Source organism: Cyanidioschyzon merolae, chromosome 11 (genome assembly GCF_000091205.1).
Source record: "Cyanidioschyzon merolae strain 10D DNA, chromosome 11, complete genome".
NCBI classification, from domain to species: Eukaryota; Rhodophyta; class Bangiophyceae; order Cyanidiales; family Cyanidiaceae; genus Cyanidioschyzon; species Cyanidioschyzon merolae.
This window is the reverse complement of record NC_010137.1, coordinates 694,090-720,739: the sequence shown is the minus strand read 5'-3', so window position 1 is coordinate 720,739 and position 26,650 is coordinate 694,090. Positions and strand designations below refer to the sequence as shown.

At 54.6% G+C, this 26,650-nt stretch overlaps 9 protein-coding genes and 1 non-coding gene across 10 annotated transcripts, besides 2 other annotated features; 6 read left to right on the top strand and 4 right to left on the bottom strand.

The window, feature by feature from the left end:
* Positions 1-18: 18 nt before the first annotated feature.
* Positions 19-2,013, top strand: CYME_CMK264T. Its single transcript, XR_002461396.1, has one exon. It is a non-coding gene; the product is annotated as a hypothetical transcript (transcript).
* Positions 1,515-2,306, bottom strand: CYME_CMK263C (hypothetical protein, conserved; the record flags this gene model as incomplete). The annotated part of the gene is made up of 1 exon (XM_005536587.1): positions 1,515-2,306. One exon carries the CDS (start codon positions 2,304-2,306, stop codon positions 1,515-1,517), a length of 792 nt encoding a protein of 263 aa, XP_005536644.1.
* Positions 2,307-3,268: 962 nt separating this feature from the next.
* Positions 3,269-3,739, top strand: CYME_CMK262C (hypothetical protein; the record flags this gene model as incomplete). The annotated part of the gene is made up of 1 exon (XM_005536586.1): positions 3,269-3,739. One exon carries the CDS (start codon positions 3,269-3,271, stop codon positions 3,737-3,739), a length of 471 nt encoding a protein of 156 aa, XP_005536643.1.
* A 2,342-nt stretch (positions 3,740-6,081) lies between these two features.
* On the top strand, positions 6,082-8,099 carry CYME_CMK260C (probable mitochondrial processing peptidase alpha subunit; the record flags this gene model as incomplete). The annotated part of the gene is made up of 2 exons (XM_005536585.1): positions 6,082-6,868; positions 7,240-8,099. 2 exons carry the CDS (start codon positions 6,082-6,084, stop codon positions 8,097-8,099), a joined length of 1,647 nt encoding a protein of 548 aa, XP_005536642.1.
* Positions 6,180-6,755: a sequence feature (possible transcribed region).
* A 3,854-nt stretch (positions 8,100-11,953) lies between the features above and the next one.
* On the top strand, positions 11,954-13,198 carry CYME_CMK259C (hypothetical protein, conserved; the record flags this gene model as incomplete). The annotated part of the gene is made up of 1 exon (XM_005536584.1): positions 11,954-13,198. The coding sequence occupies one exon, from the start codon at positions 11,954-11,956 to the stop codon at positions 13,196-13,198; it is 1,245 nt and encodes a 414-aa protein (XP_005536641.1).
* A 248-nt stretch (positions 13,199-13,446) lies between these two features.
* On the bottom strand, positions 13,447-16,686 carry CYME_CMK258C (hypothetical protein; the record flags this gene model as incomplete). Its single annotated transcript, XM_005536583.1, has 1 exon — positions 13,447-16,686. The coding sequence occupies one exon, from the start codon at positions 16,684-16,686 to the stop codon at positions 13,447-13,449; it is 3,240 nt and encodes a 1,079-aa protein (XP_005536640.1).
* Positions 16,687-16,973: 287 nt separating this feature from the next.
* Positions 16,974-18,710: a sequence feature (repetitive element).
* Positions 18,711-20,339: 1,629 nt separating this feature from the next.
* CYME_CMK256C (hypothetical protein, conserved) lies at positions 20,340-21,887 on the top strand (the record flags this gene model as incomplete). The annotated part of the gene is made up of 1 exon (XM_005536582.1): positions 20,340-21,887. The coding sequence occupies one exon, from the start codon at positions 20,340-20,342 to the stop codon at positions 21,885-21,887; it is 1,548 nt and encodes a 515-aa protein (XP_005536639.1).
* A 329-nt stretch (positions 21,888-22,216) lies between these two features.
* On the bottom strand, positions 22,217-22,804 carry CYME_CMK255C (hypothetical protein; the record flags this gene model as incomplete). The annotated part of the gene is made up of 1 exon (XM_005536581.1): positions 22,217-22,804. One exon carries the CDS (start codon positions 22,802-22,804, stop codon positions 22,217-22,219), a length of 588 nt encoding a protein of 195 aa, XP_005536638.1.
* A 998-nt stretch (positions 22,805-23,802) lies between these two features.
* CYME_CMK254C (probable tRNA splicing endonuclease subunit Sen54) lies at positions 23,803-24,849 on the top strand (the record flags this gene model as incomplete). The annotated part of the gene is made up of 1 exon (XM_005536580.1): positions 23,803-24,849. The coding sequence occupies one exon, from the start codon at positions 23,803-23,805 to the stop codon at positions 24,847-24,849; it is 1,047 nt and encodes a 348-aa protein (XP_005536637.1).
* Positions 24,850-25,481: 632 nt separating this feature from the next.
* Positions 25,482-26,234, bottom strand: CYME_CMK253C (probable ubiquitin conjugating enzyme E2; the record flags this gene model as incomplete). The annotated part of the gene is made up of 1 exon (XM_005536579.1): positions 25,482-26,234. The coding sequence occupies one exon, from the start codon at positions 26,232-26,234 to the stop codon at positions 25,482-25,484; it is 753 nt and encodes a 250-aa protein (XP_005536636.1).
* Positions 26,235-26,650: the final 416 nt, after the last annotated feature.

Genomic DNA, 26,650 nt, shown 5'->3' with positions numbered 1-26,650 from the left:
GGACTTTTGTCGTCGGCTAAGCACCGTTTCTCATCTATCACCGCGCTGCTGCTGCTGCTGCTTCTTCTTCGTCATCGTCGTCGTCGTCGTTTCTTGATGTTCTTCGCTCGATGGTCGGCAAAAAGAGCATTCTCTTCTTTTTTGGTCGATCCCGCCGACACCGACCCTCCAGGATTATTGACTTTTATACCTGTACCTTTCTCTTAGGTTCTATTTCTTCAAATGAACGCACCCTCAACACATTTGCTATTAACTGGGGAAAAGCAGTTGACGACACGCACCTGGACGCGGAATCCAATTGCGTTGGAAGACCATACGTGAAACGCGCTGTCGGTTGCAGGTCATCTCGATAATTGTCGTGATCGTGGTGGTGGTCTCGTAGCGTTGCGTGCTGCACCAGATTTCGTGGTTTCACCAGTCACGATCATCCATGCTTCTTCTCTCAAAATCATGTGTCGTTTATACGAGCCTTCAAGGGCCAATTCCCTGGCGTGCTGCGTATGGACTTGCGTAGTCGACGACGCGGCAGGCGCAACTCATACGCTCGATACCCGGGGAGTCTAAGCGGTAGGAGCGACTCCAGCTCTGTGATCGAAGAGAAGAATCGTTTAGCGCTGTAGGCAAGAAGGCGCATGCGCCGGGTTACCATGGCTGGCGCTCTGGTCTATGGCGACAATCGAGTACTCGCAGGATAGCTAGCCCGATGCAGCGCTCCGGCACCGTTCACGATTCGATGTCATGGTGCATACTGTGGACAGCTGGGTGCATGCAGCGCCTCAAGTTGCTTACTACGCGCATTCATGCTGCTGATACCTGACGAGGATGCGGCTGCGCTCCATGCGGGAGGTTTTCCGCCCGAGCATCGAGCGACATGCCGGTTTGATGCGCACGAATCGTGGTGCGCTGTTTGTTGGTATGCGATGGCAGCTGAGAACGCAAAGAGGCACGAATCTAACTCAAGTCGTTGCTGTCCAGTGCAAACCGATATGTCATGTCCAGGAAGGAGCAGAAGTTGACTCTGCAGGCCATTCGGTTGTGACCCGGTTCCCGTTCGGGTGGTTTCGATGGAGAACTGAAACCCGCTATTTGCGCAGCAAATCGCCTCTACCGTCCTGGTTGACGCGATATGAGAGCAACGAGAACAGCGTGCCAATTTGCCGGAGGAGCGCAACTGTGCTGCGAGAGCGACTTTATGCAGTCACTAGCGTACGCGTTGCGCTCGTCGTTATCTACTGGCCGTGGCGACCCGCCGAGCGAACAATGGCGTCCAGCGTTTTATCATCGGCAGCGCCCTTTGAGGCGAGCCTCTGATGCTGTTCGTGAGAACGCCAGCAAATCAATACCTCGAGCGGTAGCGGCACACTCGCCGCTACTGATGCTCGCCCACGCATCCAAATCCTCGGGCACGATTCCCGTCACGAATTCAACAGAAACCACGATCCATCTTTTGCAATGCAATCCAACAACCTTGGACGTTATGTTTTACGAAGCAGCTTGCTTTACTCGTGACCGATTCACCAGTCCATGGCAGCCGGTGGCAGCGGCACCTCGTCGCTCCACGACTTTCGCACCACAAAATCGAACGGCCCTGCCACCGCCCCCCAGAGCTGTTCATGCGTTTGTGGGCAACGGCCGATATCCAGTGCCGTGCAGCGCGACTCCGAGAGCGTCATTTGTGCATCGAGATAGCTGTCGCGATCACCACGTCGTACCATGCACTTGCATCCAGGTCGAGTTTTGCATCGGTACAGCTGTTCGGCTTCGACCCATTCGAAGACGGCATTGCATGCTTCCGGCAATTTCACGCATCGATTGGTGTGCCGGGGATGCGCCTGTCGAACGAGCTCTGCGAGCTTGCTGCGATCGAAAGCAGCCGTGTAGAACTGTTCAACGCCTTCGACTTTGTAGGACTCCGTTTCCAACGCACCGTCGCTATTTCGCGTGATTTTGATAATAGTCGCCCGATACGGAAGCTTCGGTGCATAGGTGTAAATCGATTCCACGTAAAAGGCGTGGCCTTCCAAAAATTCCCAGGGTAGGGGCCGGTAACTCACCCTGATGTGCGCCCAAAACGGCGGATTTGCCAAGTGCTGGTCGTAGTTGTCCCACTCTTTGGCCAACCAACGCGCCAGGTGGTATGACGTATACGGTTTCAGAGCAACCAGTGACGCCTCGCACTGTGCACGACGTGTACTGGCACGACTCCACGCACGGCGCTGCGGAAACGCGTGCGACCAACTGCGGTGCCTGTACCCCAGCGAATCAAGTCTGTTGATGCGCGTGTTTGCAACGTTCACAAATGCCATGGAAATTCAGGTCGAGGCCGAGTCCCTCAAGGTTAATACGATAGAACCACTCCGTTTGAGAGAGTAACCGCCTTGCACGCTGCCCGCTTTCGTGCAGTGCAGTCCAATGAGCTTCAGATACCGAGCTTGGCTGTGCACCAGAGCTGACACACGCTCGCAGCGCCACTCGACCCGGCACGCTCCGTGTGTTGCGGGCGGGGCGTTCGCACGCTCCAGGTGCAACCGACGCCTGTGCGCGAGGCGGCATCGCTGGCGAGGGCGCGCCTCAGCGGGGCGTGCCCCCGAGGTGCCGAAAACGCGTGCAGAACGCCACTGGGGATCGCGCGGGGCATTCCCAGTAGATTCATAGATCGTACGCTTGAAAAAACTCTGCAACAGATGATAACGATTCCAGTAGATTCACCAATCCAATATCCTTGAAAAAATGAGCAAATGCTGGTAGCATGCCCAATTGATCCATGAATTCTGTATCCGTGAAACGAATTCGCAACAGATGTTACCCTTTCCAGTAGATTCATCGATCCTGTACCCTTAAGACAAATCAGCAAATGCTGCGAACAGTCCCAATAGATTCATCGGCCTCGATGTCGATGTTCGTGCATGCATCGAGCGCGCACGCAAAGCAGAAGCTGCGATTTGCTCGGACACTCGCGAGGCAATGCGCTGTCGTTCGTGTAGACGACGCACCGGGCACCCGTTGGTCCTTCTGTTCGAGTGTCAGCTGTGCACGGTGTCTGCAGGCTCAAGTCCATACCAGCAAAGCGTGCACCGCAATTCGCACGGAGCAACGAACACCGTGAGGTGCGCTGCAGGCCATGGCCTTCGCGGAGGCGCTGCGCGTGGATCCGCGAGCGCGCGAGGGCGATGCGCACGCCGTCGCGAGATCCACTTGTACCCTTGGGGACTCGCGTGGGACACGGGCCTGGAACCTGCACGTTTTTTATCTGCGAGAACGTAACATCATGTTTGTAAGTCATGGAGCTATTGTGAAGAGTGCACCTAAACACTGGAATGGCTCAAAGTGTCCTATTCGTATGCAAGTTAGGGTACCGGATCCAGACCGCCGTTCGCTACTCCGTGCAGGGGCGCACATCATTTTGGGAGGCCTGCTCGCGACGGTCATTCCAGGCACGTCCCCAAGCATCGCAAAGATACGTGAGAAGCCTACGGACAAAGGAGAAGAAGCTCCGAAAATTGATGACGAGAAGGAGCTCGACAAGTACGTCAGCGGCCTGAAGTACGAGGAGGAGCTCTACGAAAACCCGGACCCTGCTGAGAAGGAAGTGTACCGGACCCCTCGTGTGGAACGTGAGCCAGAGTATAAAAAGAAGGAGGACGAAATATTAGAGAAGGAGTCGAAAGTGCTGAAGGAAGAGGCGCGCGAGGCGGCTCGGGAGAGCGAAGTCTTACGACAGGAGTTCGAGAAGCGCTAGAGGGCGCGTCCTGGCCGACGGAGAATGTGCAGCAGCGAGCGACTCCGCGGTGGCATGCCGCGAGACCTGGGCCTCTCACGTGGCATTTGAGGATGAGGTACTTGCATTCGGGGAAAAACCTCCCAAACGGATAGGGAAAGCAGGCAGCTTTACGGGTAAAGAAAGCACCCTTTCAGGGGATAATCGAATGATCGATTCGAGGTCTGAAGCCGCCCGGTCATGCTCCCCAGCGGCCGACGGGTGCATTTTCGTGTTGAATGCCTCAGTTGCAGAGATGCGGCCCATTCCAGAGCCCCGCTCACGTACACTACTGCGCAGAGCGAGGCAGCTGACCAGCTATTGAGCGTAACGCCAAGGTGTGTGCGCTTTTAACGCGGACTCGTCGAGAATACAGCGCGTATGCGGCCCTCGACGTATGTGGGCTGTAGCATCGATTTCTTGAGGCTGCAGCGTCAAAAAGCTACTCAGTAGTGCAAGCCCGTCAAGTGCAGCTTCTCGACGGATTCGGCGCCGGCTCCGATTGCACCTCTGGCATGCGTCTGTACCGACAAACACGAAACGCTGATGGACCTCCGAATGCACTCGAAAAAGCAGGAATTCAGGCACACCGCCTTGAGTACGCATGATCGAGGACAATTTGAGCATTGCCGGTGCCGCGCTCACATTTGCATCGAAGAAGAAAGACTCTTCATAGACGGAAACGAATCGAGCTTGCATACTATGCGCAATTTATCCGGAAAAGAAAACTTCCAGCATGGCTGATGCGAGTGCGCATCGACCAGTGCTCTGACAAGTCGCCGCGTGCCTGCCCTCGAAGAGCGTCCTTCACGCTTCTCTCCTGGGCGCGATCAGAGCTCGCAGTGTCTCCTCAGCAGCACCTTTCCGACATATCGCACAAGTGAACTCGGCAGGACCGATGACATGATCTGACCTCGGGCAAGCTGTTTCGTGTGCGGCTTTTACGAAGAGGCCGCTCCTGTATGGAACTTGAGCTGCTGTTCCAAGATACAAAAAAAAATACTGGAAAAGGGATCCTATCAAGTACTCTATGTAAGTGTGTGCCACCGTGGGCATTTGCAACGTTATTGGGTGAGATTCTCCACTCATGCCAGGTCTTCGTATTCTGCTAGTTCGCGAGACAAGCGCTGAAGCGTCCGTCGCACCCCTCTACGATATATGAGCGACGAATCGATCTAGACTCCGCCCGAAACACGAGTACTGCTAGGAAAACTGTGAGAAGACTTGGTTTAGATCCTACCCACATACAAATGCAGGCTATGAGATCCAACTGCGTCCCGAATGTTAAAGCGTTCACTCCACACACCCACACACACACACACCCATGGCATGTGAGCGACGACTCGGTACAGAGTTCGCCCGACACACGAGTGCTGCCAATAACCGTCGGGGTAGACCTCAGCTCCTACCCGCACTCTCAATCTCGGATAGAGTCATAGACATACAGGTAGACGATCGGATACTGCAGCGTCCCGGGTTCTCCGGGAGTCGTTAACGCCCGAGTAATATGATTCGAAGTAAGACGGAAAAAGTTCGGCGACCATAGAGTTTCTAGATACACACACAGTCACAGATGCCTGCCAGCCTTTTTGACCCGGCCGGCTGGTATCGGTTTCAGCTCATCCAGGTACAATTCGAGTAGCAGAAGCTGCCCCTGCATAGTTAGAACGGTTCAGCTCCGCGCATATCGTCTCCAGCACACCATATCGTCTCATACTGAGCGCAGCGTTCAAGTATCGCTTCACGAACGCCATGCTTTTATTGCCTCTGGTGGAACTCGCCTCTGTAGGGGTTCATCGAACTCGTGCCCGACGGGCCACTGCGGTCTCGTCATTGTCCCGTCGGGCGCGTACACGTTTTCTCACCTATCTCGCATCTGCTTCTTCTCTTTCGTCGTCACGTGCTCGTATCTGTTAGAAAGTAAGCGACAACAAGATTTTATTCGTTTTTTTGTCCAGCAGCCGTGACTCTATGCCTCCAAAAGCCTCGACTTATGTACCCGTCCCATTCCCTTGGACTTTTTATTTCTTCCAATGAACGCACTTTGAACGCATCTGCTATAACCCGGGTAAAAGCAGCTAATGATACACACCTGGACGTGGAACGTAATTGTGTTGAAAGACTAAAAGAAAGAGACCCTGTGATGTGCTCACCATTCCAGTAGCCGATGACGCCGCTGAGGCGCCCTTCGATGCCGCCGCACTGGGCGATACACCGCGCTTGAGCAGCCGCGTTCGTAGCGCGTTACAGAAGCGGCGCGTTCGAAAAGCAAGTACCCCTCGAGTGCTGAACGAGGGTGCGTGTAGTAACCTTTGCGCTTGGTTATGTTAAGCTTTGCATCTCGCGGGATCGCAGAAGCGGCCTGGCCGTCGGGTCGGTTGCGCAACTCCATTGCTGCAAGTCTGCGCGGGGCCCGCTTCTCCACGCTCAAAGCGACCTCCCCGAGTAGCGAAAGCGGGGCAGAGAGCGGGCGCCCGCCATGGGTTTGGCGCAAGTTGCAAGGCTGGTTTGGGTTTGAGGTACCTTTGTCGAGCCCTCTGGCCGGTGTGCCGGCACCCGAGGCCGCCACAGCAACTCCACGACCCAGCGGATGTCGCGTGTCGTTCCTGGACAATGGCGTGCGGGTGGTGACGCCTGTGAACGCCTCGCCCAAGGCGCACTCGGCAAACGATCTGGTGACGTCGTTCGGCGTTTATTTTAATGCTGGATCTCGGTACGAGGATCTTTTCACCGCTGGGAGTACGCACGCACTAGAGACACTGGCGTTCCGTTCGGCAACGCTCGAGCGCTCCCGTTTTCGACTTGCGCAGGATATTGAACGCACCGGAGGTTCTGTTGGCTGTGCAGCGGCACGCGAGTCTATTGCTTTTACTGGGGAGTGCTTACGAGACGCCGCTCCTGAGCTCATAAACCTTGTCTGTGAGGCGGCAGTGCGTCCGCAGCTCATGGCGTACGGGGAGGTTTCCGCCGCCCTCGATGATGGCATCCGAGCGGAGTTGCAGGACGCGCTCAAAGTGATCGAATACGAACAGGAACACGCGATGGGCAAGGACACGCAATTACAATTGGTGGAAGCGCTCCACGCGACTGCCTATCAGGGCAACACACTAGGTAAGTTGTGAAATTTATTTTCGCTGGTGGCAACCGAAGCAACTTCGGCATAGAGAGTGCGGTGGGGTGTGCGTTTCTTTCACGCATTTGCCACCTGCACCGCTGGTACCGCTTCGGAGAATAAGATGTTGCTTCTCGCTCGGATGAGAAGCGTGAGTCGGCTGCCACCGGCCGGCACGTGCTGTGTCGCCTCGTGGTCGCTCGATGATATCGAGCCGGCCAGCTCACGGAGAATCCATCGGATGCGCGCTAGAGCAGGCAGAGTGGAACCCTTTTCGAAGGTCGCGAGGCTCTGACTGTGTCGGAGCGCACCCACATTTCGTTACGTGAAACAAGAACGTGATACTAACCAATCTTTTGACATTATCTAGGCCTACCGCTTTTCATGAACGAAAAAAGGCGAAAGAAATTGACTCCAGAAGTTGTCAAACGTTTTCTCAGCGAGCGATTACAGAATCCAGGCAATATTGTGGTTGCAGCGGTCGGTATTGGCCACGAGCAGCTGCTGCGCGTTGCCGAGAGAGCCCTGGGCTGGTTGCCACGTCCACCCGCGGACAAGGCCGTGGTGGATATGGCGTCGCATTACACTGGGGGTGAAGCGCGCCTTGACGGCGACGGACTTGCCCAGATCGCCGTTGCCTGTGAGGCGGTCTCGTGGTCGGATCCCGACCTCATTCCGGTGGCGGTGCTGAACACCCTCTTGGGAGGCGGCGGGTCCTTTTCAGCTGGCGGACCTGGTAAGGGCATGTACTCGCGACTTTATACGGGTATCCTGAATCGGCATCCCTGGGTGCAGTCATGCACTGGTTTCAATCACTGCTATACCGATTCGGGTCTGTTTGGGATCCACGCGAGTGCGGAGTCTGGCCGCCTGCCGGAGTTGGCGGAAATCATCTGTGAAGAGATTGCCAAGATGGGGCAGGTCACGCGTGCGGAACTGGTGCGAGCCAAGAATCAAACCAAAGCTTCAGTTTTTATGAATCTCGAGAGTAACACCGTGGTGTGCGAGGACCTCGGACGGCAAATTCTCACCGCGGGCCAGTACATAGAACCAGCTACTTTGTACGCTGCGATCGAAAAAGTCACAGAGAAGGACATTTTCCGCGTAGCAACGAGGATGTTGCGCTCACGCCCGACCGTGGTTCTGTACGGAGAGATGTATGGTGTACCGACGTACGAGCAGATATCCGAGGCTGCTGGCATGAAAGCGCTCCAGAGTGGGGCTGCGTAAAGTTTATCACCCTGTGTGTGCATGATGATCCCGAAACCTCAACGTTGCCGCCCCGATGCTGGCGCTATCAATCCTAACATGAAAAAGACAAACAGGCAGATGGACGGACAGTCACGCGTTCAGCCATTCAGCGGGACGGACGGACAATCGGTCGGTCACTTTGCCTGTCTGCCCGTCATCTGGCGCCCGCGGGTACGCAGGAGCATTCGCACCCCTTGCATAGGAGCGCTACGTGGCGGCATCGCGGACGAACTGACCCGCTGGAACCCACTCATCATCGAAAGGGTGCATCGATAGCGCAACCCACTGCACCAGTATGCTTTGTAATATCGAATGGTGGAACACCATTTTTGTTCTCCAATTACCGGGCAAAATCGTTCACGTCATTTTTGCGTGCAGCGTTCCAGGCTTGCTGAAATCCTGGAATGTGCCGTACCGGTGGCGTGCTCGAAACGAGAACCCAGTGCTCTTTCTCGCATGGCACTGATTTTTGAATCGAAAGTCAGTAGCGTCTCCGCACAATACGTGCATAGAGAGATAAAATTGATTACCTTGGAGTGCAGTTCAGCACAAACCCGTTCACATTACAGACGAGCAAGACACGTCCTGGTGTTGATCGAGGTGTTCAATGCCCGGTGCGGAAAGTGCTCGGGTGGACACTTGCTCGTCCAAGCATACTGTAGCGAGCGGCTTGCCGTCTACCGCCTCGCCAGCTGAGACTCGATCAGCTTATCGGATGCCATTTGAAGCATCCAGATCTGTTTGCGCTCTCCTATGCTGCTTCATTTTGCAGCTGTGCCCGTGTTGCGTATACATCCCAATGAATCGAACGATGGGAGTCGAGCAGCATCAATTCCTGCACTTGTTCTGCGCTCTCGTCAAGGGATCGGGTGTGGAATCCCTGCACATTCCAGCAAGTCCAGCGCTGGAAGCTTCTATCAACCGACGCGAGTTATGGGGCATTTCCTTTTTCCAATGCATTGGACAAGTTAGAGATTGCAGGCTGCTTGCATTCATGCGACAGAAACAGGCGACGATCCCCGCGCGTTTCATGTGCTCCTGCCAGAGAGCGTCCGTGTGAGCCTCTGGGACGATCATCGACGCTCCGAAGAAAGCGCACATAACATCTGCTTCCGATCGGTACGGGGCGCAGAACATCGAGACGGTTCCCGACACCGTCATTCCACTTGAACGTATGCAAATTGGCGTCTGTCACGCCCGATGTGGGATGATACCGAGCCCTGGAAAAGTTGAGGGGGTTCATCTGTTTTCTGTTCAGGTCTTTGGCGCCGTGCCTGTGATGTCGGGCCTGGGGCAACGCGTACGACCACCCGAAACCCCCGGATCTATACCTACCACGAATTCTTTCTCTTCCTCTCCCCGGATCGGTTGAAAGCGAGTTCTGTTGCTGGGGTCAGGCTCGAGTTTCAGAAAAGTGAATGAAAATGGCTAGTGCGCAGCGCTTCATCTTGTCCGGAAACCTTTTTCCGCATCGTGCCTGGAAACGAGAAACACTGAAATCGTATCGCTTATGCTCCATGCGAACTTTTTGTGAGTGCTTCCTAGTTTCATGCTTAGATCAGCCGCAGCTCACAATAAAGATCGTACAGTATTCCACAAAAGTGTCTGCAGTGATGTGATGCCTCATGATGTAGGGCATGCGCATCACGTCGTATAGGTGTCTGAGGAGTCCAGAGCGCCCGACTTGGGGTAGGGAATTCGCTTCGGGTTCGCGGGCTCCGTCCAGAAAAGAGTTGTAGCGAGAGATGCACGGAAGAGAGGCATCACGTTTCATTCGTTATTTAGAGGCAACCTTCGCCGACTCGCAGTCAGAGGTGACACCATGAGCTTGGACGATCTCAAGCGACTTTCCCTACCATATCGATCGCTTCCGCCATCACCAGTCTGCTATTTGCTTCTATCACACCGCTGGACAGCGCCTTCGGTTTGTCCCGACTTTTCTGGGTGAATGTAATGAGGGTACGACGGAAACCATCGCTGCATTGTGCGTTTCATGAAGCGCACTACATTGACTCGCATGTCGTTTTGATCCTTGAGATTGGGTTGATACTTCTGGGCACCTGAACTGTGTACCATATTTCAGTTGCTGAGATGACACGGCGAAACGTCGAGGTATTCTGGTAAGTGAATCTATACGAATCCCTGATCCTACGATCTGGTCGTTTTGCATCCTCTGTGCCCAGTATCAGTTTTCGTATGAAGATTTGAACGAGAAATTCCAGAGGAATGTTGACACCTGGCATCCCTGCGACCGGAGCTCGTCCAAACAGTTGCATGACGAGATACGTCAAGACTGGAGAAGCTGTGCGAGCGTTCCTGGAGCAACAGGCTACACGATGCGTGATGGCGTCCTGAACCACACTTTGTGGAAGATTCTCCATGTTGATGTGTTCTTATAAAGTGGCCTGGATAAATGTATGAGATTGTTGCTTCCGCTCCGAATGTTTTCCCTTGCCGTCCTTTCTCATCCCATTTTCGGGAGGATCGCCTCAACTTCGTCCGGTGCTGTTTCAGCTCACATTCACATGGCGGGATGACGTGGATGCGAGCGCTGTACTCTGTATCCATTTGCTGCCTCGCGACTCAGACGCACTGGATAATCAGTAGGAAAAAAGTCCGCCTTCGTAGAGTACGTACGTGTCGACTAAGCCACGAGTTCCTCTTCGTTCACCTTTTGTGTCGCGAGCACGCCCATAGAAAGGAGCGCGGTCTTTCGCCTCGCTCCGACGCAAACGCCGGACTGCAGCACAGTATTTCGCTGCTGGTGAAGCTGGAGAACCATTGGTTGACGGACGTTTTCACGTATGCGCACGAGTCATCTATTGCGTACGCAAGCGTAGCCGTGGCATCTAACAATAGCGAAGACACCTCCGACGGGATTAAACTGGACGGAATATGCTGGGGCAACGAGCAAAGTGACGCCTCTCGAGGCTGCCTACTCTTTGACCGCTAATGAGCGAAGAAAAGCGATTCCGACGAAGAGAAGGCAAGAGGAACGGAAACAGAAGTCACGACCTGCGTCGATGAAGGATGAGCTTTTGAGCGATCCTGTTCGTTTCGGGATTTCTAAGTGACGACACGATTGCATCGCGGCTGATACTGGTGTGGTCGGAATGCACACTGTGCTCTTCTCTGAGGACAGCGTTTTGCTCTTGTTTGGGAGCGCGTATCCATCCCTACCATATTTCCTGAAGAAAGTCTCATCGGGTGCGACGAGCATCCATACCCACTGGAATCAGCGTTGCTGTTTCAGTACGACATCAATTATCCGTTATTCAACGAGCGACATGTTCCTATAGAATCGCATTTGTTTCTTTGGCTAGTTGTGTCGCTTCATCACAGCTCAGATGAAAGGTACGGAAACTTCATATCCTATGGCTGCTTTCTTCGAATTTCTCAGAGACCGTATCGAGCAGAATGGATTGACGATGAGACAGTCAAGTACATAGAGAATTTACAAGTTCCACTGACAGTGCACCACGTTCAGGATAAGGACGAAACACAGGGTCATGTATCCTCCTGCTGACCGTACAACAAGTCCAGCTGCATGCTCGCATGCCAGCATTGTCGTCAAAAACGCATCGCGCGGCCGGTCTCTCCCAGGTACGCAACCCATAACTGTTATTGAGTACCTGCGAGAACAACGAAGGAGAACCAAAAGACTGTGCTGGTACACAGGGGTTCAGTGTTCACTGCTCTGGGTAAGCGAGTCCTTCGAGTCTTGCAGCAGCGTCGAGCCGCGGCGACGCTGTCGAACGCTCGACAACAGCGTCTATTGCAAACGTGCTGGGTAGCGCTCGACGCAAGCAGCTACTGGATCTGACACTCGTGCGATGCAATCGAATGAGGGGTTTCCGCGGATTCGACACTTATTCGCTCGGGTAGCAACACCGCGAAGGCCGCGACGTGCGCTCGTCCTGGTCCGTGGCCCCGACACAACCCCGTTTCTGCACGGTCTCTGCACCGCGCACTTGACACGCTATGCGAACGAGCAGGGACCGGTTTGTACGAGCACTTGCTTTCTTGATAGACGTGGCAGAATGCTTTTTGAAGCCCTGGTATGGATTCACGGCCCGGAGCGCGTGTACTTGGACATCGACGGGCGAGTCGTGGGGCTCGCACTCCGCCACTTGACGTTGCACCGAATGCGAGCGCGCGTTGCATGGGAACACCTGCCTGCGACGCTGTATGTGGAAGCTTTCGCACACCAGGGGAGCGGTTCAAACACGGATACTCGTTCTGGGACAGTGAAACAGGTTGAAACTCGTGTTTCCGCTGCCGGTCACGAGGAGATGCATGCGATCGACCCGCGCTCCCCCGTGCTGGGTATGCGCCGCTGGCAGTGCTTAACGTCGTCGACACCAGCTTGCACAACGATGCCTGGAACTGGCCAACACAAGCGTTGTTATCATTCATACTGGCTTGCCGAGGCACATCGCGTGCTCCATGCGATTCCGCAGGGCATTCAGGACGTGGTCCCGGGCCAGTCGTTACCGCTCGAATGTAACTTTGAACAGCTTGGAGCGATCGCTTTCGACAAGGGCTGCTATCTCGGACAAGAGTTAACCGCTCGCACCCATTACACGGGTGTGATTCGCAAACGCACCGTTGCAGGCATTCTGTCTCCGGATGCAACCGACGCCCTACAGCGTGCCGAGGCGGCTGCCGCTTTTTTGCAGCGACCTCCAGACGCGACGTTGCCACCCGAACTGGCGCTCCTGTTCCCAAGCGAGGTGCTCGCATGGCCAGGTCCCGCTCTGAAACAGCAGCTGCTCAGGGTCGAAAGCGATACCGTCGAGCGGCCGCAACTTGAACCGGTTGCATCAGCAGCAACCCAGAAGCGGAGCGTGGCCACTCTCGGGACGATTATCGCAAACCTGGCAACAGCACTGGTGCCGTTAGCGGACACCGACCTCCATGCAGCCGTTCCGGGAACACAGCGCTTGCTGCGGGTCTCTGGTCGAAGTCCAGCCAGCATCGCGAACTGGTACTTTGCCTGGTGGATACCACCGTACCTCCAGGCGATCGCGTCATCGACCAGCGTCTCGCCGGTTTCGTCTGCTACCCAGGAGAGCTGACTGAGCGGCACGCCTGCTTTGCGAGACGCTAGCTGCCAGTCAGCTACAAGGCGCAGAATGCGCATGCTGCCTGGTGCGGCGCTTGCAAAGCGCGCTCCATCACCATCATCACCACCACCTCCACCACCCGCTGGAGCACTGGGCATTGCGCCTGCACGGGGCAAGGCGACCATGCAACAGAGACGCCCAGTATACAGGTCACAAAACAGTGCGTCGTTTACAAAGCTTTTCTCAGATGCGCGGTCTCTTTAACGTGCATTCGATTCCGCGTCGACGCTCAGCTGACTCAGGACGTCGACGAGATCTCGGGTCGCTCGCTCATCCTGCGACTGGCTGCCTCCGTGAATACCGGTTTCGATGCCTCTGGCATACGTGGAAGCAATTAGGTTCAGTGCGTTCTGCAGCAGCACGAGCGCCCGATCGCGTCGCCCGGCAGCGATGTAGATCTGGGCGAGCAGTTTGTAAATCATGGTCTCGAGTGTGAGCACGGTGCGCGGACTACAGCAGATAAAGTTACTGCTATGTCGAGCATCAAGCACTTCTAGGGCCACGTTCAACAACTCAATGGCTTTGCGCTCATCGCCGGCCACAAAGTGCAGGAGCGCGAGGTAGTAGAGCGCTTCGGCTCTGGAGGAAAGCTCAAAACGCTCTGCATATCGGTGTACGAAGCGATCGAAGATAGAGAGCGCCTCTTCGAAGACTGTACGCGCTGTTTCGAGTTGGTGTTCACGGATCAAGGAGTCGCCGAACGAGATCAGCGTCAACGCATAGGGGATGGATTGCTCTTGGCCCAGTTGCCGACGCAGTGCCAGCGTCTGCGCCAGGCAGCGACAAGCGGCTTTCGTTCGACCCCGCAGCGCATGCGAACGACCCAGGTTTTCCAGAATTGCCACATGAATCGTTGGATGCATCAACAGGTGGACTTCTTGATGTGGAAAGAAACTGCGCGGGCCCAGCGGCGCCACTGCCGTACTGCTCGGGGCGCTGCTGCTGGCGCTTTGACTCTTCGGGATAATGATCGGAGAATGCCGCGTGCATACCTCCAGTAACTGTTCCAGGATTCGCTCGGCTTCTTCGTAATCGAGTGAGTCGATGCAAGCTCGAGACAGACACAGACCGGATAGGATAGCGTGCTCGATTTCGTCGGGAAAGCTCAAGGTCAGCGAGTCACAGGGTGCATCTTCCGCCAGCGGGGAAGGCATCGCCGCCGACGTTACTGTACCGCCCAGGAGCAACGCTGAGCTAAGCGCATCGTCGCTTGCATGCTCATTCCCTAGACAGGTCGGGTAGAGACGATGCCAGTCGGCCACGCTCGGGCCGTGCTCGACCTGGCGCTGCAGCGCGACGACGTCGCCAGCGGACGTGCCGACATCTCTTGTCCATAGTGACAAGTTATGTCCCAATCTGTTCAGTGATGTCAAGTAGCTGCGCAGCGCTGGCTCAAATCGCTCGTAAATGTCCCTGAAGATGCCGGTACGAGCTTCGGCTTTCAGTAAGTACCGAATCGGGTATGAGAAGCTGGCGACAAAGTCGGAAACGCCAACGATGCCGTAATGGTTGCGCGCAACCTCTATGGCGTAGAAAAAGTCATCCTTGAGCTCGTCGAAGTAGATCCGAATCCGATCCCAGACATCCGGTTGATCCGAGCGAGACTCCAACTGCAAGCGACTGAGACGTTCTCTTAGTTCTTGCACAAAATTATGTTCTACGCGGTAGAGGATCTGTTTGGCCTCGATCATCATGGATTCCGAAGCAACCGAATGCGAATCCAGGTCAACTAGGGTTACCATCTTGTGCGTTGGGCGTTCTGTCGCCAGTTGCAGGATAACGTGAGGCGGGATGCGACGTACGTGCTCCGGCACCAGATAGGCGTATTCGTTACTCAGCTGCGCTGTCCGCGGGATCGCCAACAGCAAACCATTGTTGTGCAGGCGTTCGAGCGCGTTGCGCGCGACAGTCGCCGATATCCCCAGAACCCTGGCTGCTCGCTCGCTCGTGAAGAGCCCCTGGAACACCTGTATGCCGACAAGAAGCCGACCCATGCTCGGGCTCTGAACCATGATCGTGTTCATGCCCGAAGTTTTCAACAAGCTCAGATCCCAGGCCGACACCAGTGGGCCGTTTGCATCCATTTCTGCGAGTAATTCCGAGACAATCTGATTCGCTTCTCGCAGCTGCTGGCCAGTATCATCATCACCAATGAGCTGCTGGTTCAGCATCAGGTTTCCATCAAGCTCTGCGATCGCCATATTCGCAGCATCGCTCCGGGGCCGACTACCGAATAGCATATCCTCGAGAGCATCCTTCCGATATTCTGCAATAAAACTTGACATATCTTGAAGCGCCTCCGCCGTGGATCGGCTACCTGCCTGCAGTCGTGTTTTCTGACGGACATGGTTCGCGTTCGAGCGCATTGCGTCCGCGATGGCATACTCCGAGAATGGCCGCTCTTGGGTACTTGCTATGGAGAGATCGCCGCGATGCACACCGTATGCGGAGTCGGCACTTCGCCCGTGCTCGCCAGTTTCGGTAGGCATCTCGTCGTTGTCGTTGTCGTTGTCGTCGTCCAGTTCACCCAACTCCATTTTGAATGCACTGATGAACCTGCGGAGCAAACTAGCCCGCTCCTCTCGATATCGTTGGATCCTTTGCTTGCTTTCCCGCTTTTGTGCATTGCGGCGTTCTCGAATCTCGGCTGGTGATAGTCCCTGCAGGCGCTGCCCAGTCGAGGCACGTCGCTGGTAGCGCTTTGCCAGTTCGGCGAGCGCTATGGATTCGGGGAGCATACTTGCAGCGCCCCTTTCGGATCGAGAAAAGCCGCGGGCACTCAGGATCCGCTCACAGTATCTATTGAACTGCTCTTCGAGAAGGTTCATTTCCATGGCCTCTCGGCGCCACGCCAGGCGCTTCCACTCGCGTCGACGGCGGAGCGCACGCTCCCGAGCCGCTCCACTTGGCTCCGAGAATTCCGCAGAACTCTTACCCGCAGACGAAGGCGGCCTTGATAGATGCAGCCACCTCGGCGTCGACGCCTCCGTTGAGCTCCGTGACGACGAAACGGAGGCCACAGCGCCGCCCGCTGTAACGCTCATGCCAGATGCGTCTCCGGATTGCGTATCTCTGGATGCTCTCTCCGTTGTTTCATCGTTTCTATTCCAGCCAGAGTCAGAAGCAGGTTTTTGCTCCCCGTTCTTCTGCTGTCGGTAACTTTCTACGGTTAGAAACTCTCGCTGCTCCGCAGAGCAGCTACCTTCGGAAGCAGTGCTGGAAGCCATAACGTCGGCGTGTACTTCGTGCTCTGAAACTTGTTCAACACTGGGTTCCTGGCTCTGGCTCGTGTCGCGATCAGGCGCGTGACCGGGTGCGGTCCAGTCACCGCCGCCGTAGTCCAGCGTGGTGCGGTACCCTCGGGCCGACGTTCGGCGCGACCGCTCAGCTGGTTCCCCGTTGAAGTTTGAACGCGAGTTACTTCCCGCACGACCAGCCATGTCCTGCGGACGCGGAGCGCTTGCTATTCTCGAAATACGCTGCAAGTTTCCTTTCGTACCCGGGAAGTTACGGACCAGCGCTTCTGCGTTTCGATCAGGCTACCTAAAATACCTTCGAGTTTGCTTGCGGAGCTTTTGTGCTCCCCTCTGCAGCCCAGTATAACGCGTAATACCTCAGTCGTCTACACGGAAAAGTTGAAAACGACTAAGCAAATACCCCAGCTCCGGGAACGGCAACGTTTTAGTGCTTTTGTTCCGGAACACGAAAAGTTCATCACCTCCGAAACCGAACGCCCTTGAAAAGAAAAACGATGCCGCCGGCAGTGCACAGTAGTGGCGAGTAAACCGCCCTAGACAAGACGTCTACAGCTGACGTGCAGGTGCCTTCCAGGTGTTCTCGAGCGGCCATCTAATACTTCCAACTTTTTCCAATATAAATCCACTTTGCGTGGTTGTCCAAGAAAATTCACTCTTGTCTACTCTGTAGACCTCGTCTCCATCAACGCATATCTCCGCACACTGATCGCGGCATTCAAGTCCCGGTTCACAAACTCCATACGTTTCTTGCCATCATTCGTTGTACTTACTCATGCAAGCAATCCTCGAAATTTCGCTTTCCTTTCCATTTGCTCTTCCGTCAGTGCTCCGTACTTTTTTATATCCTCAGAGCTCCGCTGGCGCTTTTTCATCTCAACCCGCTGGAGCGTACACCCCAGATTATGGTGTGTCTAGGACGTTCGGAACTCTTCTACAGGTATCGTAACAAAACGACGTGCACACTCCGTGTACGTTCTCATCGTTGGAGCTGGCGTAATCCCTTATTGGGTCTTCCAGCGCCCTGCTCCATACGCAATTACGAGCCTCTGATTTTCATTCTCCTTCAAGGCGCTCAACGAACTAAAAAAGTTGTCAAATGCACGCCGCTTCCCACAATATAGATTCATACGCAGACGAGCCCACCGGGGCTTTGTATATTCATTCCACAGCGCCTCCCAATGAACAACGCTAACTTCCATGAAACTTCCGAAAAGCTTGAAGGTCCGCTCCTAGGCTCGTCACCTCGCTCCTAGCTTCCAGGGGTGATCCTTCATTCCTGCATTCCATATCTCGATTTTTGTCCTCGCATTCATTATTCCCGATTCTCGATAGTATCTTGCTCTCCAGGACCTCAACAGACGCATGTCCTTCTGACGTAAGTTACAGTCGTTACCATCTTCCGCACGCTTGGGTATTGCGATTTTGTTTTCATTGACAAAACGTTTACTTAGGCCATCGTTCTCCGATTATGCGCATTTTTCTTTTCTTTTTTGTTAGTGTGCGGTGAAGTATCCATCAAACCGCCCACCTCCAAGTTACATTACCCATACTTCTTCTCGGATATTCTGGTCGTTTCATACGTAAAATCGTGCACCGAGCGCCTGCCCTGATCGCCCGCAATAGCGCCGGTAGCGCTGCCTTCGCTTCCTTGTCTCCGGCGTTGGCACGTATGGCGGTGCGGTTGACGATCTTGTTGAGTCGGTAGCATCCATCAATCCGAGTTTTGGTACGTCGTTTCAGGTTCTGCGCTTTGCAACTGTTGCGTTCTGGTGCCAGCCGTCCCAGTTCTCTGGCGATCTTCTGATTCCCAGCTACAAACTCGCGTGCCAATTGGTCTAAAGATTTGTATGCACGGCTTTTCGGATCTACAGCGCTGTGAGTAGGTGACTGGGTTTGGTGGCAGCTTTCTTGAGTTCCCACTTGGGTGCTCTTTCTGGGGATCACTTGTGATGGGCCCGTTTGGGAGTTCTTCTCTCTATTCTTCTGTTTTCTCTTGTTGGTCTTCTTCTTCTTCGGGCTCTTTCCTGAGCTACTTTCTCTGGTTACTCTTCTGGCATGTGGATCATGATGCCATTGTGTCTTTTCTTCTGTATCCCGTTGGGCCTCTTTCGCTATTGTAGAGTCCTCTATTGGTGTCCCTTCTTCGTTAATGTACTGATAATTCGTTATCTTTTCTCGAAAGGCTGCAAGTGACTTGTAGGTTAGTACCCGTCAATGGCGCCCGATGGAGCGCGCTTGTATCGCCATTCGGCTCCCAGGATCGCAATGCTATGCAGAGCAGAAGGGAACCGGACGTTCCTGTCATTGCCGCATCTGGCATGCGGTTGGATTCGTCGCTCGGGTTGGCGGGTACATTTTTCTCTGAAAAGATCTCAATCTCGGCGCGCGGGATCTTATACCGCTCAAGTGAACTTCCGAATAGACGTGAATGATGCCCCGTTTTATCTCGTGCTGCGGGCGATGGACAGCATCGATGAACAAGTCACCAACTAGCGGTCCGTTCTGTTGTTCTTCCCCATCCTCGCTGTTTAGTGGTAAGTTTACGCACCGGAAGCACTTTCCACATGTTCGTTTCAAGGACAATCTGAGTTGTCCAAATATTGGTTTTGCTTCCCTGAGCCTGTTCTTCACGGTCGAGAAGACGGTCTTAGACGGAATGAACGATGAAGCGTTTCTTCAAATGCATAACTTGATCCGCCTTCTGTTCCCTGCTGTTTTTACGAATAGACAAGAATATGTGAAACCCGATGTCACCCATGACGAAACATGTACCAGAGGCTAAAATCCATGAAGGGGACCAAGTCGAGAGAATTTGATATGTCTAGGCTCACGTAGTACAGACTAGTCATATATGCTCCACTGAAAGTGATCGCTGTGATCATTCAAGTCCAAGTCCAGGACAAGTTTCCGTGAAAACAGAAAACAAGGCAGCCTCTGCGTGCACGTGCCTCGAGAGGTATCATGCTCCTGCTATCGAATGTCCTTGGTGGATGGTCAGAAATAGTGGAGACCTCGTCTTTCGAACGAAATCGATGTTTATTTCGTGACGAATTCAGTGAAGCTACTGCATCGATTTTGTGGACAAGCCGCCAGGAAACGAAGTCAAGTTTCTTTCGTTAACAATCTAGCGGTGCACGTTGCTGCATCAACGAGATGCTTCGAAAAAGAAAGATCAAACAGCGTACGCATGCGTCATTTGGGCATGCCAGACGTGAAAAGAGCAGAAATGTAGAGAATTCCACATAGAGAAATGAATATCGGTATTGATTATTTACGAACGTTCTTTCGAATGCGCCGCGAATCCCTTTTATTTCGGTGACGTAACGCATTTCAGCCCCAACGAGTCGAAGAAGCCGCTCGGACAAAAAAGACTCAAATTCCCAAACCTACGTATCGTTCCATAAGCCCTTGTTGCTGTATCACGGAATACCGACGGTGCATTTCGACAATCGTTCGTATAATGAATCGCAAGGCGGGAACAGCGCATGCATTTCGGTGTTCCATGCATCCCTGACACGGGCGCAGCGCGCAAGGCCGACTCGGTACACTGGCGATTGCTCGACACATAGCCTCTATTCCCAGGGAAAATTCGTGACTGAAGCGTCTCCAACGTCGAAGCGTCTGTCAGAATGCGCTGGTCTGTTCGTCCTGCAGACAGCAGCCAGCGGTCGCTTTTCCAAGGCATCATGCCAAGACTGCGACGGTCGGATGCCATCGTGAGGCCGGCGGCTGCGGCGACGCTCACCGATACAATCTACGCCCCCAGCGGTCAATAGCCGGGGGCGAGGCGTTGTCCTGAAAAGGCCCAGCTTCTATTGGCACTGAGAAAACCATGGATGAGTGCCTATTTAGGTTCTGATGTACTCTCCGTATCCGTTTCTGAGGACGGATCGTCCGGCAGGGCACTCCTCTGGAACACGCGAGAGCGAGTCGTGCGACGCGAGCTGCAGCTCACTCGGCCAACAGGCGCTCAGCGACTAGGTATAGGACGCGCTGCGGCCCCTGAGGTGTCGGGCTCGTTACGTGCTCAAACATTTTGCCCTGTGCTTGCGTCGCCTGCTACCTGGGATCGATATGTGTTTGGAGTGAACACCGGTCTCCATAAGAGCTGCATTAAATTTTTCACGCTAGAGCGCGACTCGGAAGTCGCCCAGGTGACGCTGGGCGAGAACCTAACGGCCCTGGCGTGTTCCCACGGAGGCCACTTTCTAGCTGCGGGCACAGCGCAGGGTCTCGGGTACCTGTGGGACCTGCACACTGGAGTCCTGCTTGCGCCCAGTGCGGGATCGGGACCAAGCAGTGCCGCCGCAAACACTGAAACCGGGCATCAGTCGGCTGCCGCTTGGGAGCTGCAGCTTCTCGCGGTGACAACGCTGGTGTTCACTCTAGATGATGCGTTCCTTGTAACTGGAGGCGAAGACGGGAGTATCACGGTTTGGGCGACATCGGAGCTGTTTGCGGGGCAGACGCACCAACCATGGCGCCGTTTCCCTGCGGTACATGCTGGTGCAGTAGTTGCGCTCCATCTGGGCGCTGCCTGGCAACTGCATACCGCCCGAATATATAGCCTCGGGCGAGACAGGACATTGCGGATTCTCGACTTTCCCACCGGCATGCAGCTGGCGAACATCCATCTGAGTATGCAAGGAACTAGCCTGGTGGTGGATGACGTTTTCGAGAGGGCCGCGTACGTGGGTCACATTACCGGCGATGTGCTCCGCATTTGTTTGCCGTCTTTGAGTCTTGATTCAACGCGCACGCTGCTGATCAAGAAACCGCTAGTCAATCTCGAGAGCGACGGGCATAGTGCCACCACATCGACCTCGTGGCTTCGTGGCTTCACCGAGCGGGATGTGCCAGAAAAGCGGGCTATTCGCACACTGGCTCTCGTCGAGGATGGCTCCATACTTGCCTACGGTAACGAAAATGGTAGCGTCGGGTTGATTCATCTGAACAGTAACGCCGTTGTTGCCGAGTTTCGGGGCCAGAAAGCGCACCGCAGCGAAACCGTCTACTTGGTGACTCGTATCCCGCCATCCGACGGTGCCGTGCCCCGGTGGCTCTGGCAGCGAGATGTCTACGTGAACGAAAAGAAACGCCAGTGGTCTACCGGTGGTACGCGTCATGCACCGCGGGTTGCGCCACGCTTTTCCTTGGAGTCGAAACCCTATGGGGAATCCTTCGAGCTGGTCGATTCGCTGGCAACTCGTTCGACTGCTGTGGCAGCGGCAGCCGCTGGTGCTGCGAACGCCACAAACTCGGGCGAGACGGCGGATGCGGCGATCGTTCCCGCCCGTAAGCATGAACGAGACCGTTTCGTTGCCTGGACTAGCGTCTGCATGGATAGGCTGCTTGCGCAACTAGACCAACGCGAGGATACCTGATCCCAGGGCAGTGCAGTGTACGCTGCGAGACAGTAGCAGGTCTGTATTGTGCATGGAGTAGTGGCGAGCGCCCGCGCACTCGACGACTGGAATGGTGTTTGGGAAGTCAAGCTACAGAAAGCTGAGGCGTTGAACGATTCAGAGATTGCGACGCATTTGCAAGAAAACAGTTCTACATCGGCCGTAGCGTAAATACACATATTATTGCCTTTGGGGTGCAGAGGTGTGAATGCGCCACAAATGTTGCCTGCTGCTTCGGTGGATTCCCGGCTTTCCCACAGCAGACATTCTCAAGTAGCATCCAGCCAAGTTTCCTGCGTTCTGGATATTCAAACTTCGAAAAGAGCGCGCATTCTCACCAGCGCGTAAGCAAAGCCCAGCATCGTCGAGCACGCAGGGACTATAACCAGGTCAGCGTCAAATGGAATTCGTCCAGAAACGCAGGCAGATAGAATGAGGTTTGAGGCGCCTCCCGCTGGTGTCAACATCTGCCTTGGCGGACTTGTGATGCGACTGTTGCCTCTTCTCTCTCTAATCTCCGGTTTTACCCACGCCCGTTTCTGTTTTTCGTCTTGCGCTGATGTCAGAGATCGAAGCTTCTTGACGGGAGCGTGCAAGTCCCTATTTCGCTGCTTCCGGCTGCTGTTGATACATTTCATGCGTTTGGGGAAGTTGCGATCTCCTGTTCGGTTGCCATGTTCGTCCTCTTTGTTTACGGCCGCGGTGAGCATTTTGCAGCGGTCCAGCTGACTGCGTCCAAAACTTTTTCGTCGGTCTACCGCACCTACGCCTCCTCCTCCGAGACTGACCCTGTGGTGTGTGAGCGCTTTCATTGTCGCCAGGTACATGCCATTGACGGCCACAGACGACTCCCATGAAAAACCTCCTGCGGTTCCGCGGTCGGCGTCGTGCATCATGACAACGAGTCTCTTCTGCGCGATCCCTACACCGAGTATGTTGTCCGCTATTCACCTAAGCGCGCGCGGTCGCATTCGATAGAGGATTTGTTGAGCACGAGCTGGTCCTTGATGATAAAAAATACTGGAAGGATAATCCAGGCTGGAGAACAAGTTGAGAATTTGTCGTCCGTCTTAGTTCCTTTCATGCATAGCGGTGATGGGCGCTCCACTACTGGCCGGTCGGTGTAACGACTCAATTCCGTATCCGATACGCTTCTCCATGCACACAGGAGAGACGGGAGCCTCTCCAAATATGTTTCGTAAGCGTTATCCTGTGGCTGTTGAATGACGTTTCATGGATGAACACAAAGCGAGAGTGGTTTGTGTATCAACCTATATAGATTCTTAGGATTTAAAGTTCAGCGAACTTTTGGCATAAGCCTTAGCAGATGTCGTCCAGGGAATTCGTCGAGTTTTTTCCTCGTCAATGCTGCAGGGCATACTGCTGCGCCCTTGAGTTGCCTTGGAAGCGAAAGATCGAAAACTTGAAACAAACGGGATTCGAGCATGGTAAACGGAACAAATGGAGAAGACTGGGTGCCTGTTCATGTAAACGGGATAATGGTATCGGTTATTTCAGGAACCGCAGCTCGAATGCTTCGCGAATCATCCTGATGCCGGTGGTCTAACGCACTCCATCCGCAAAGAGTAGACGGAGCCACCCCAACAACACGACCGCCAGTTCAAAACCTGCATATTGATTCGTAAACCCCTAGTGCTGAATTGGAATATCGAGGCCGTGTATCTACGAAAAAAAGTTCGGAAAGAAATCGGATGGCAGGAACCGGGCAACCAGCTCAATATCACGTTTCCATCTGGCCCGGTTGCAGGGCGGCAACAAAAACGATCGATTTTACGAGTTCCGGTCTGCTCTGGTTCAGGGTTCGCCGAGTTCTTTAAAGTCATCAGTCGAGACGCTCTTTAACTTGGAGGGGTCTCGGGTTCAGGTTAGATAAATGCGAAATCAGCGGGGTGGCGCTGAAGACACCGCCGTTCTGTGGTGGCAGTTCAAACGCGGTTTGCCCCGTCGTGGCGTGAAAGATGAAGCTCAGGCTCCCATTAATACCGCTGAGCTGAGCTCTAGTCAGCGAAAGCGACTTAACCGTCGACGTTATGAGATTTTCCGTTTTGCAGGAGCACCCAAAACGGTTTCGACGAAACATCTGGCGGTGCTGGAGTGGAGCCCTGCTCACCATATGGCCCTCGTTCGCCAGCCGCGAGGTAAGATCTTCCAGTCACTGGGTATTGTGCGGGGTCCTGAACACTGGCTCTACCCCGAGGAGGCTGTGTTTCTGGTGGATCGCAGTTCTGCGGATCTACTGGTTGACGGCATCGCGACTTCCGTGGAGCGATGTTTTGCGCTCTTGCTCTATGAACGCATCCCGCTGGAGCACTACTACGCGTATGCGTACCTGCGCCGTCTGGGATATCATGTGCGACGAAGTCTATCAGATACACGCGCTGCCGCCATTGTTGGGGCTCCATTCGCATCAGCTTTTCAAGGGGATCGCGTCCCCTTCCACTACGATGTGTGGCCACCGGGCAACTTCAAGCGCAGCATGCCTGGTGTGCCGCTCTTTCGGGCAGTTGTTCTGCCTTTTAGCGCACCCGTGTGGACGGCTGCGCAGATGCGACACCTAGCAGAGGCAGCGGAGCCGAGCTCCGCGCGCATCATTGTCGTCGAGCGGAGCATCGTCGCATTTTTCGAAGTGCGAGCTCAAGGGCCGCTGGCGAAGCCAGCGAATCCCGCTGACTTGTGGATGGCTGAACGGGCGCTTGCGCTTCAAAGCCTTACCAATGGCCCTGAGGCAGACGCATCAGTCGCGTTGGGTGCTTTTGCAGCTGAGGACGACGACGACGACGACGACGACGATGCTGATGCCATGTCAGCTCAAAGCTCCGACTGGAATGCGTCCATATCCGGATCGGATGCTGAGGAATGCTCTGGAGTCAGTAGTCATTCGGCGAGCAGCAGTTCATCGAACGACGAGCAGGGACTGTGAGTGTGCACTCTTGAAGGCGTCGCTCGAGCATGCTGGCGCTTTTAGCAGGCCCAGCGCTGGCCTGGGAACGTGCTGACTCCATCGGAATGCAAGGGTTCCTTGTTCGAGAGCCAAGCAGCTGGGTAACTTCGATCACGGCTCCAAGCAAATTTACAGCATCAATCGTATCTGCAGTTTACATGCTTTGCATACGACTGGACAAATACACCTCGGTAACTTTGTTATGCCCTCGCGTACCCGACGACGGGGACAGAAGGGTAACATCGCCTCTTGCGCTGGCGCAAGTTGCTATGGGTGACGCCTGCCAAAGCGTGGAACTTGTTGCGCTTGTGCTTAGATAGCGCGCGTGGACAACGATTTCGACGTCGACATTCATCGCTTTCCTCCCAGCAAGGGTCTAGCGTACTGCCCTGTCTACGGACCAGCAGGAACCACACCATGTTCTCGCGAGGACGTCGCTTTCCTGTTGCGAATGCGGATCTGCGCATGCTTTTCGCGGTTTCCTCATTTCGCTTTTTCGATCCAAAGACAGCGCAAATGAACTCGTCTAGATTGGTCGGGCTCCTTGCGGCACATTCACTCGCGCAAACCGCTTTCGCTTGCACGTGCAAGTGCAGGCGTGACGGCGGCGCTCAAGTCAACCACGACTCTTCCACGCACTGCAGGACGCGTTTATTATACTCTCGCCGGTCTTCTAGGTATAGCCTGGCGGCCTCCGCATTCGCCGGCGAGTTCGGGTTGGGGTCACACAGCAACGACTGAATAGAGGTCAAGACGGCCGCAACGTCATAGATGGGGCTCCAGCTGTTCTGGAGCAAGTCCAAACAGACTCCTCCGTCTCCATAGTAAAAGTTAGGATGAAAGACTTTGGTTATAAACTTGACGACAGGAGGCTTATTTGGGTACTCCTCGCTGAACGTTAGGGTCAACTTGAAGACCCCGCCTTCAAACACGGAGTCCTCCGGGCCGAAAATTACTCCTGTCCACTTCAAGACGTCTGCTTCACTTGGTGCTGCTGAGATACCAGCAGGAGGATCCTGTTGCAGTTTCTTGAAGTCCCGTATGAGTCTTCTCCGAGCCGGTGTCGACATGACTACGGCCTCTGCACCCGCTCCAAAACGAAAAACCCCGTTTCTAACGGAACGTGCGCTCTCAAGCGCGAGGTCGCGGCGGCTCTGGAATATCCGGCGACGCTGCGCGGCTGGCGCGTCGCAGCGTAACGAATGCTTTCCAGCATGGGGCAGGTGGCGGGAAGCTGCACCAGTCTGCAGCACGGACGGAAACTGCACATGTCCGTGAAACATTAAATGTACTACGACCTTGGAGGGTAAATGAATACCCATACGCAGACGCCTCCCAGCGTTTTTGGACCGGCCGCCCGCCATCGGCTTCAGCTTCTCTTTGTCAACTTCGAGAGTCGAAGAGGCTGCATCACAAAGTTAGACAGCTTCAGCTCCTGGGGCCTCTTCTTCAGCCTTGCGCAACTCCTGATACTGATGGCGGCGTTAAAGTCTCGGTTCATGAATGCCATGCGTTCTGTGCCTCTGTTTGAGCTGAAAGTGCGAGGATTCCTCGAACTCGTGCCCTCTCTGCTATTTATCGCTCTGTCTGCGATATGCATTTTTTATCTACCGGGCCCTTCTTCGCCTTCTCCGTATCTCGACTTTCTGAAGCGTATAATCGAGCTCATGCCTTAATTTTTCTAATCGCAACGCACTTCTTTATACCCTTAGGTGAGGGCCTTTCTGGAGGAAGAGGGATTTGCGGAAGAAAGACGACATGCGTCCCGGTATAACCGTGT